Genomic DNA, 11,317 nt, shown 5'->3' on the forward strand with positions numbered 1-11,317 from the left:
GTACCAGAAATCTTCTGTATTTGTATCGTGTCCTGACGCCAGCACAGCTTCTCTACCAAATTCAAAGGAAAGCACAAAGTTCCCTTGAACCGAGTATGAACTGGATGGTGCATAACCAAAGAAACGTTTCATTTATAAATAAAATTTCACGTACAAGGAAAGACAGATCAAGCTCAGATAGAGGAACTTTTAGAAATGGTTTTCTTCTTTTAATTTAACTTAAAAAGAAAGGTGAAGCTGGTAATCTCTGGACTAAGATCATAAGGTGGTACTACCTGGACTGATAAAGAATTGGAGGACTTCCTTTTGAAAATTCTCATTTTACTTCTTTATTAATAAACCTCCTTTGTCTCCTTAGTGCAAATACTTAACAGTGTCAGAGTTGTCCTGGACTCTATGTGTTTGGAATAGATGTGTTTTAAGTTTTATTCATAAGCTTTATGGAAATGCTATCAATTGAATTTTAGTCAACAACTAGCATTTCTTACAAATTTGTATTACTGCCTAATGTCCAAATCTGTAGTAATGTGAGGCTCCTTGCTGTAATTGCAGAGTTCTACTTTAGTAAATTGGTTCCTCTCAGTTTTCTAACTCATTTCTGTTTTCTCCAGCCCAAACTTGGACTAGTCTCCTAGTTAATTAGAGTATTTCTGTCCAGTAGGGTGTTTCCAAGGCGCAGTAGTGTGTTTAACGACTCTTGCCTGTTCCTGTGTATTTAACTCCCATGATCTTTGCATTCAGTATCTTAACTTCAGATCTAAGAAGAAAAGGCCTTGATTTAATTTTGGTAAAAATTGCTGTGTTTCCCTTCTGCTGAATAAATTCAATAACTTCTCAAAAATATTCTCCATTTCTGTCAATAAATTTTTATCTTGAAGTCCAGCCCAATAGAGGAATTGATTGCCATTTTATCTTAGATCTGTAAGTGCATATTCACGAGTGCCAGACATGCTTAATTCTCCTCCTCTGCTGTCTTTCTTCGCCATCTGAATTCTGGCAGGATTGGCACCCTGATCTGCATCTGGTTGGTTTGCATAAAAGCTAAGATTTGCACGAAAGCTAAATTTTACAGAATTCTCAGGCCACTAATTTTTTTATGTAGTTACAGTCAAATAACACCCTTCCAAGATTTGATTTTCAACAAGAGAAGTATCCAGAATATAAAAGGCTTAAATCTATTCTCTGAGTTTCTGTGCTCCGCACATTAAGCAGGGTTCACAAGACACCATGGCAGGAGTAGAACAGAGTTGTTTTATTTTTTTTAAGTAATATACAACTGAGATCCTACATTTTAGCTTTTACTGGTAAGAATAACTTCATTGAAAATATAATTTGATAAAAATTTCTCCAGAGAACTTACTATGTAGCTATACTAGTACAAGAGCATATGCTCACTATCTCAAAATCAGTTTGTATACAGAAACTGCGTTTTTAAATTGAGTCGTGTAATTATATAATGTAACATTTGGTTTTCTTGCTGGAGAAAGAGTAGATTTGAAAATCTTCTAGAAGAAATCTAATAGATCAGTTTACAGAAACTCACTGAAATAACATTTTCATTATTGTATTTTAAATGCAGGCACGTATATGATTACCACTGTAGATATCACTGCCATGACTCAGATTTTGAGAGACCAAAAGGTTACCATCACCCACGTGGTTTTTTTGAGGAAGACGATTCCCAGATCTGTTATGATACAAAAAGATCTCCTAGGAGACGGCTGCTACCTCCGACACCAACACGTAAGTACATTAACAACAATTTGTTAGCAGATCTAGATTTATTTAAATGCATTCAGACATGTTCCAGTTTAAAAAGGCTTCTTTTTAACTTGGATTTCAAACATGACGTTTCTTGGTTACTGTTGCTAGTGGGTTATTGCCTATGGCAGAAATATCTCTCCATCCTGAGAGACTGCTCAGAGAATCTGTGGATCCTAGCTCACAAGTCAGTCTAATACCTCTTGCCTCACTCGTCCAATAATATAAAAATAACCAATTTAATCGCCAGTTTTAACTTGATTCTCTAAATGAAGAAAGAGGAGGGTAGAAGGCAGCAGTAATTCGCTTTGGAGCTTTGATCAGAGGGTTTCAGTCCCTGTGCCCTTTATTCACAGCTACAGATGTGCAAGGTCCTGAGTCAGGGCCGCAGTCTCTCTGGTGACTCACCGGCTGGCACTTCCCCTGTCTCTTAGCAGCCCCTGCCTAATGACAGTGTAATCAGAGCCATTTACGTCCGTACCTCGTACTCTTTCAGTCAGCACTAGAGACTGAACTAGGATAATTTTCAGGGAAAAAAAAACAAACAAGAGTGAGCTTAATGGTGCTTTGGTTTGGGTTTTTATTTTTTATTTCCTTGCTTTTGAAGTGTCTTTAGGTTTTTAACGTGAGTTTCTTAAGTCTCCGTGAAAAATAAGTGTCTTATTTTCAGATTCACGTTGGTACTTTATTCTGCCACCTCAGGAACAATGCTTAATATTCTGTGTTTCTTCTGAAGCAGAAAATGTTTCAATTTATAGATGGAATTCGTGTTGTCAACTGATTTTTTTTTTAACCTGTTTCTTTAATTTTCATTTATTCTCCTCCTCAGGTCTTTCCCTTGGTATCTCCTTATCTCAAGCACAATATCGCTTTATCTGCATTCCTAAAAGCTCTCATGCTTCCTACCTTGTAATTTTGCTTTAGTATGTTCCGGGCCATACTGCAGAGATCAGCAGTAATCCTCTGGTGAAACCAGGCACAGACTCAGAGCTCTTGGATTTTGATCTTGGACCTCTGACACTTCAGAGAGAGGAAGCACTTCGGGTTTTGAAGTGCAAAATAAACCTCTTTCTAATGCTCTCTCTTGGCGCACAAGAAACAACCGACAGGTCCATGCAACCCCAAAAAGTACTGTTACCCATAGTGTGGTCAGCAGAGCCGGGTCTGTTACGTCTGTCTTTGGATGATGCCATCTAAGCAGGGCCATCCAGGCAAGACAATACAGGACCGTTTCTAGAAGAGTCTCCACGGTTTGTCTGCCATCAGGTGGATTGGCTTTTCTATCAAAACCAGGGTTGTCTTTCATTCTGGTGATGCTACCAGACAGAGTCACAGCCCGTGTATCTGTGGAAGTACGACTGTAAGGACCCTGGGGGTTGGAAAATGGGTTTCGGGCCTTTCTTATCTCAGACACCCCAAAGAAAATGCAGGTTTAGATTTAAAAAATAAAAGTCTTTCAGATCTCATGGAGCAGGATCATTACACAATGTCTGAGGTACAGTTTAGAGCTACAGAAAGCTGTAGTAAAGGGCAGCAGCAAAATATATTATTATATAGTAAAGGAAACATTCTTCAGCAACACTGTCAGTGCTGGATCCTCACTTTTGGCACTCAGCTCAAGACAAGACTAAGAATGGTCTCTGCTGTTAGGCTTTCTGACCTTAAGGGGCACCGATGGAAAAAGCAGAAAGAATATGAAGTCTCCCACTACAGAGAGTAAATAACTCGGATGAATGAGAGTGAAATGTACAGAAAGCTGCTAGCTCTCTTGCCATAGCACAAGGAAAAGACATCAGACAAAGGGGAGACTGTGAAGGTGTTGTCTCAGAACTCATGGGATGGTTTACCGGGTGTGCAAGCCAATAACACACAGAGTCGAGACTAGCTATTTGTCAGCAGTTCTCTGCAGAAAAGGGTGCTAGGGGGCACTTCTAGCACACCCAGCATTGAAACAGTCATTCATTTATATGTTATAAATTAGCATAATTAACATATTAATTATCAACTTTTTACTGGTGCTCACAATTCCTTATCTTGAAGCTGATTGGTGTAAAATGTCCTCGTCTTCAATTAAAGGTACAGTGTCTCTTAATTTTATTGCGCAGGCTCAGTGGGTGAGGGTCTTCAAGCAGAGGTGGGTATCCCAACTTCTAGAGGAGTAGTTTTGATATTATAATTATAATTAGTCAAGTTCACCTGAAGGACACATTTCATGCAGTGTAGCTAAGTTTCTTGGGCAATCAGCCCGCTGAAGTTTCTGCTGCCTGGTTTAAAGTCTGCGTGTTCCTTCTATCCCGTTGTCTTGTCGAGAATCACTTACAGAGTTACAGTCATAGAAGTTTCAGTATTAATTGGAGACTCCTGTACATCTTTCTACAAGCTTTTCTGACAGCAAAGGAATTTTAAGCCGAATAAATAGCAAGGTGCTTTGTGTTTCCATTCCGTATGTTGCAGGAGAACAACCTTCTTGTAAAAATCCTCTGGGGTCTTCCCATGGAAGTGTTGGGAGGGGAGGCCTGAAGGCTTCTTGTGACTGCAGCCTTTGGGATTCATTTAACTTTCCTGAGAAAGTTTTGATGACAGCATTAAGCAGAGATTTCTGTAGAGGAAGCTTACACTTTTTATCTCGTGTACGAAAGTCTAGATAAGTGTACCAGATAAGAGGGTATTTGATATCCTAGGATAAGAGGACTTAGTTCCGATCTAAGTTGCGTAAGGGTAATGTAGGAAGTAAAGTCCTTCGACTTACACCAGTATAGTGTCACAAGAGCGCAGTCAGGCCTCCTGTCATAACCATTTAGTTAATGTTTGGGAACGCAGCTGAGAAACTTTAGAGGCTTGGGATCTCAGCAGATTTTAAAGGAAGCTCAAACCTATTATTTATAACTAGTGTAGGGGCTGTTTGCCCTGGGGAGGAAGCCTCGATGTTCTCACATAAAGCAAGAAAGAAAAGAACCTGCACCATTGCACTAAAGAGTTTCTGCGAGCATCTGGGTTCAGCCCAAGTGAACATAACATACAGAGCTGTGGCTGAGTACTGTAGTTGGTAAATTGAGCTCTGTGTCAAGCTTTCCAGAGTTTTTTGTACCAAACTCACCACTACAGTATTCGAGCAACTTCCAGAAGCATACTGAGAAATTATTAAGATGTTCTTTCAGACTCTTTCCGGGGGAGAAGCATGTGCAAAGAAGTGTCTTGTTTTGGATGAGAGGACTTTTGGATTTGCTTTTTATTCATTTTGGTACTGGGACATTTGGCATTTGTTGGGATCAGGAGCCAAGGCTTACATTCCCGTCTTTGGATTTACCATAGAGACAATGGAAAGAGACACAAAGTTTTGTGTAAAGTGGACTGAGGTGCCTACTTTAGTCCAACAGCTTTTTAAGGAAATGTGATTGTTAGTATCCAGTATTAAGTGTCTGGCGAGAACTACAAGGAATCCTAAGTCTATGGCACATAACTCTTCAGTTCTGTTCACAAAATTCTTGGCGTTGGGGGAAAAAAAAGATACCAAGAATAGTTTCAGTAAGTTTCAAGAGAGCACAGTTTTGTATCGTTGCTTTGTACAGTCAGGCTCTTTCCAGTTTTCCACTATGATGCTCACAGCTGTGAGGACGTATCTGGATTCCAGCTGCTGTTCAGTGTCCAGGCTTTCTTCACACTGAAGCTAACGCAGAGGAATGATACCATGTGCTGCTTCCCATCCTCCCGCAGGCTTTCACCGGGACCAGCTGAAACATTTCCACATCAGCCAAACATCTTGATCCAGTTTAGATTTCTACTTTTTCCTTTCTAGCATTTAGATGAATAATAACAGCATACATAACAGCAGAGACCATGCTTATCGTTGTCATAAGTAACAGAATAAATACCAGGAACTGACAACATGAGTCCACTTCGACTCGGATGTGGTTTTTCATATTGCACATTGCTTACAAGGAACGGGGGGGTTTGTTTTTTCCTTTGGGAAGTCTGGTTCATTAGAATGAAGAGTTTAAAACCATGGAGAAGAAAGAAGAAACTCTTCCTTGTAACTATTCACGGCAGCAAAAAAAATAAATAGTCTGAACCAGTCTGCTGCATCACACAAGCTCGATTTGTGAAACAGCTGCTTCAGGTTCTCTTGTGTTAGGCTGCTCGTCTGCTTTCTGCCTATGACTGCATTTGCTCATCTGACGAATCAGTCCTTTTTCTCAGAACCAGCTGCTTGCTTCTATTAGAACAACTTATTTCTTACTGGGGGATATGTTATTAGTTGTGTGATAGCTGACTCACACTGGAATTTTGGAAATAATAGACTTTGAGGAGAAAAGTATTTTATTTTCCTAACGAATTATGGTTTCCCTGTAGCAAATAGACGATCTTCCTTTAACTTCGAATGCCTCCGCCGACAAGGCAGTCAAGATGACATACCACTCTCTCCTAATTTCCACCATCGCACTGCTTTACCACTTCACTTAATGCAACAGCAGGTAAACACAAAATCTTATTTAACTAATAATGAATTACATCTTTCCAGCTTCTATATTGTACTTCTGACTTTTGTTGTTGTTTGAAACAGTACTAGCGTATTATGTAGTTGGCCTCCACAACTTCAAGGCCAAGTGTAGGCTTGTAGTTGGTAGACACGAGGCTTCTCAAACATCGACCTTCTACAAAACATTGAAAATGAGTAGTTTGACTCCTTAAGTGTCCACAAAGAGTTGGGACGCCCTAAAGAATTTTGACCCGGACTGCATAATATGGCAACTGTCTATTAATCCTTGCCTATGCAGTTACTCGGCTCCACTAGTGAGAATTCGCAAGGACAAGATGCCCATCTCCTGACACTCAGTCCCCAGCTCTGACGTGGCCTGAGAAGACGGCCATTTCCATTGCCCAGAGACACCATCCAGAGTGCTTGGAAAATGCTGACAGCTTCCTATCCTGTCCCCACAGGACAGGAGGAATGTTTCTATACTTTGCTTTCTTTGTTTAATATGTTGTATAAGCAATTATTTTTCTTTATTAATGCTAATACCAATATTTTGTGATCTGAATAATAATAGAAAAAATACTGTTTTATCCTGTCAATTTACCAATTTCAATCCTGTTCCTACTTTACACGACTATTAAACATCAGAAAACGTTAACTTTGCATAGCTGCTGCTTGAACAATTGGTTTGAAGTAACTGCTGAAATGAGAAATGAGTATGACTGAGCATTTGAAATCACTAATTTCTAAAATTCTTCCCCTTACTAGGTCATGGCTGTTGCAGGTCTGGATTCCAGCAAAGCTCATAAACATTCACCAAGTCGTTCCACGCGTTCCTGGGCTACCCCACCTGCCACCCCTCCCAACAGGGACCGTACTCCGTATTACACACCTCTCATCCAGGTCGATAGGGCTGAATCTACAGAGCATATGAATGGTAGCCTGCCTTCCTTGCACAGGAGCTCTTGGTACACAGATGACCCCGATATTTCCTACCGAACATTTACACCAGCCAATTTAACTGTACCAAATGACTTCAGGCATAAACATAGTGACAAACAGAGGAGTGCAGACAGTTTGGTAGAAGCGGTAAGTATTACAGAAACCTCTGAAGTAGCCAAGAGTGTCTGTCTGCTCAGTTTATGCGTTAACTTAAAAAAAGCATAACATTCAGTCTACATTATTTCTCTGAAAATTTCAAAGCCCAAAACTGTTTTTAGGTAAAGACAGGGGAACTTCTTTGTAACTGACATTTGGTAAAGGATTTCTGCTGAATCCAAATCTTAACATTAGTGTGTCAGAGAACTGGAGAGATTTCAAAGAGATTTGAAACGAAATTTTAAGTTTTCTAGATGCGGATCAGTTATGAAGTGTCCTTCCACAGTGGGGAAGGGATGATGCATACAGCTGTTCTCTGTGTTGTTTCTGTGGAAATACATCACCATTTTTGCAGTAATCTTGATTAAAGAACAAGAGGTTTATGAATCAGTGTATTAAATGCAGAGAGGTGAATAATAACTACAAGGACTGATTTGTAGGGTTTTCATACTGAAAAAGATTTGAAGATAAAGAGTATATAGCATTTCTGAATCACAGTTACTGTTCTTGCTTCCATCTATCCCTTCATTTCCATCGCTATGAGCTAAACAATATATATTGTTAAATTTTATTTGCAAATGGGACGTTGTCATCTTTCTCCCATGTATGCAAAAGTATCAAGAACATGTCTCTAATTCTGTGTTTCAGGTAATTGTTCTAATTGCACCTTCTGCGATATATTAACTGTTGTCTTTAGTGTATCAGCCTGATGACTGACGTTTATTTAAAGAGAAAAGTCAGATGTGTTGTATTATCCATTACATTATCACATAACTGATACAGTGTGGTTTGGAGCCCTTTGATTGTTCGTTACAGGCGCAGTTTTGCTGTGCGTTGCTGTAGTGATTCAGCACGGGGTTTTCAGTATTTTCCACAAATGAGAAATGTTGCTATGAATCCCGTCTGTTCTGTAATTCCACTGTGTATCTCATTCTCTCTCCTCCATCTTCCAGGTACTTATATCTGAAGGCCTAGGAAGGTATGCAAAGGACCCGAAATTCGTTTCGGCTACGAAACATGAGATTGCTGATGCATGTGACATGACTATTGATGAGATGGAAAGTGCAGCAAGTAATCTTCTCAATGGGAACATTAGCAATGGGACCAATGGGGATATGTTTCCCATTTTAAGCAGACAAGATTATGAACTTCAAGATTTTGGTCCTGGCTACAGCGATGAAGAACCAGAACCAGGACGATATGAAGAAGATTTAGCTGATGAAATGATATGCATTACGAGCTTATAGTATTTAACAAGGAAAATTATTTTAATAACAGAAAAAGTGCCTCATAGTTTAAAGATGCTAGGCACTAGCTGGAGTAAATAACCAATCAAGTTTTGTACAAGTGATGTCACACCTCAAGGAAGCCATAACTAATAAATTTATTATCTCCAGGTTGCCGAAATGTGATCCAGTCTCCTCCCACAGAATCTTCAGTTTCTCTCTAGGAATAAGGTTATTTTGAAACCGAGCAGATTGTGACAATCAGTTTTCTGAGGGCTGGGGTGGGATTCTGAGCTGTAATATCTTGCCTGTCTTTCAGCCTTGTGCTGCTGTCCTTCATAGTGGAGCAGGATTTTGTCAGTGAAAATGTCTGTATAAGTCTGGCACAAAATTGCGTGGGAAATAGCAACATGAGATGAGTGATGACAACCGATAATGTCATTACCTCAGTAGTCGATAGCATATCAGCTACCCATTGCATATCCATTCTAACATTGTTTTCAAACTTGCCTCCTGATTTTTTTTCTTAATGCTCTTCTAAAACACAGTTTGTCATGCTGTTAGAGATCATTGGAAAAATAAGTTATATAAAGAATAATCTGTCATATGTAACACCAGTTTACATAGGAAAATATCATTCAGATAGTCTGTTTTATGACTATCACGTTAAGGGCAAAATACACTGGAATAATTGCATTCTTACTAATGCACTTGCAACCAGGTTATAGTAGAATTAGATAAGATAGTTTGCTAAAAATTATATAGTAGAAATTATTGTAAATGAATTGTAATATACAATGATTTGTATTTGTAAAGAGATGTTCTATATTTTGTAATTATTGTACCGTAATTGAACTGCAGCAATATTTATGGACCCTAATTATTGTAACTCTCCACAGAATTCTAGATATAAGTATTTTTACTTGGAATATATAGATCTATAGCATAAATATTTAAATAGAGCCACCTTTCAGTGTAAATCTCTTTTTGGGATAAAGTGTCAAGTTGGAACTTGGCAACAGAACAGATTTTTTTTTTTTTTTTTTTAAATAATTGAGTCAAATGAATCTCTCTGCATAAGGGATGCACAGTTGACTATTTACAGTCTTACACTTGGAAAGGTAAAACATTTAAAGTTATTTTAACTTTTTTGATTGAAAAATGAGCTGTGATTTTATTTTTGTATTAATCCCATGCTAAAAATAAATACTAAAATAATTAAAACATTGGCAAGTTCATGCCAGGATATTACTGGTGATGAGACAATTAGTTTTGACAAAGTGTATTACCTACATACCGTACTTTGATAGGAAGCATCTTGGGCAGAAAATATTTCACAAGTAAATGAAAATGTTTTACTTCGGTATTCCTTACTCTGCTTGGAAAGAAATTAAATATGATAAAATGATTCTTCATAGTACCAAAAACTATATAAGAAGTATACTATTTTATTGCCTCTACCTTTCTGTTGTTCTATGTGTACTATTTCAAAGATTTATTTTTATGCAATCAAGAGAGGGCTTAGATATTGTTCACAATGCAGTAAAACCCTGAAATGACTTTGAGGCTAATACAACCTTGGAGGAAAATCAAAAAGTACTGAAAGCGACTGTCTATTTTGTTAGCACTGGATAACAGTGACTTGTTCTAACAAGTTATCTTATCAGGTTTTACCTGTAGTTCATACGCTAGATAGCAATCCAGTTCACATTTTTACAAATGTGATGTTTAAAACATGTCAATAAACATTTTGTACATAATGACGGTTTCCTATGAATAGCTTACAGACCTCCTCTGAAATCATTCTTATTTCAAATGCCAGGATAAGAACTTAAAGGTTTGTAAATTATTTCTTGACCTACATCATTTTGTATTAAAACAAATGCAAAATGTTCTTCAAAATAAAACTGTGTAATAATTTTATTATACTTGGGACTCCTTTTACTAATAGTTTTTCACCAAGAAGCTCCAAAAGTTAAATTCTGTTTGAAGAATGGGAGGTAATGTGTGGGATATAGTCGTCAGTCTACGCTATCATAGTGTGCAAGTCTTTTATGAACGATTGCTGTTAACCAGAAAGAAAGAAAGTGACTGGGGTATCTGTAAGAAAAAGGGTACTATTACTCCCCTATATCTAGGGGATTACTGCTTACTAGATACAGATCTATGGAAACAATTAGGAAAATGTGACTAAAATCCCCTAAAACATCAAAACACGTCTTTCAGGTTGTCTGCCACGAAGCACTTGGGTAGGTCACCTGGCAGTAGGCACTTTGTTACGCTTTCCCAGCCCACAGAAACAAACTTTATGAGACCAAAATGGAGCTTTCAGGATTTGGTATCACTGTGAAATAACCAAGTGTAGTTTTCAAAGTTCCACCTACTGTGGTATACCCACTTCTGAAAAACTTGGGTACAAACCCTGTTCTATAATTCAGTTACAAACCATGGTCTATATAGTTAATGGTTTAATGAAGAACGTATATATATGGATACATAGAACACCTGTTCAATTTTATTCCAGATGTATATGGAAGAATGTAATCAATATCTGTGCAATTGCATGATAATTGGCACGCTTAAAATACTACCAGTCATAGTAATTACTCAATACAGAAAAACTAGAAGTTATCTCAAAAATTGAAGCATAGATCATGAGTTTCCAGATATTTTATATATATATATATAAAAAACCATATATATATATAAAATGACAAAAAACATTATTAAAGAATTAAAAATAACTAAGTCTTCTGTG

General features: G+C 37.9%; 1 protein-coding gene across 7 annotated transcripts in view; it reads left to right on the top strand.

Moving 5' to 3' along the window:
* CACNA1D (calcium voltage-gated channel subunit alpha1 D) overlaps positions 1-11,316 on the top strand; it is a 201,981-nt gene extending 190,665 nt beyond the window's left edge. For all 7 annotated transcript variants that reach the window (XM_074603344.1, XM_074603345.1, XM_074603350.1 and 4 more), the window contains 4 exons: positions 1,580-1,743; positions 6,112-6,233; positions 7,004-7,324; positions 8,287-11,316. In XM_074603344.1, the coding sequence (XP_074459445.1) occupies positions 1,580-1,743; positions 6,112-6,233; positions 7,004-7,324; positions 8,287-8,580 (901 nt within the window). In that variant the 3' untranslated portion in view covers positions 8,581-11,316. The remainder of the gene's footprint in view (positions 1-1,579; positions 1,744-6,111; positions 6,234-7,003; positions 7,325-8,286) is intronic.
* Position 11,317: the final 1 nt, after the last annotated feature.

The sequence above is a fragment of the Larus michahellis genome, chromosome 10, assembly GCF_964199755.1.
Source record: "Larus michahellis chromosome 10, bLarMic1.1, whole genome shotgun sequence".
Lineage (NCBI taxonomy): Eukaryota > Metazoa > Chordata > Aves > Charadriiformes > Laridae > Larus > Larus michahellis.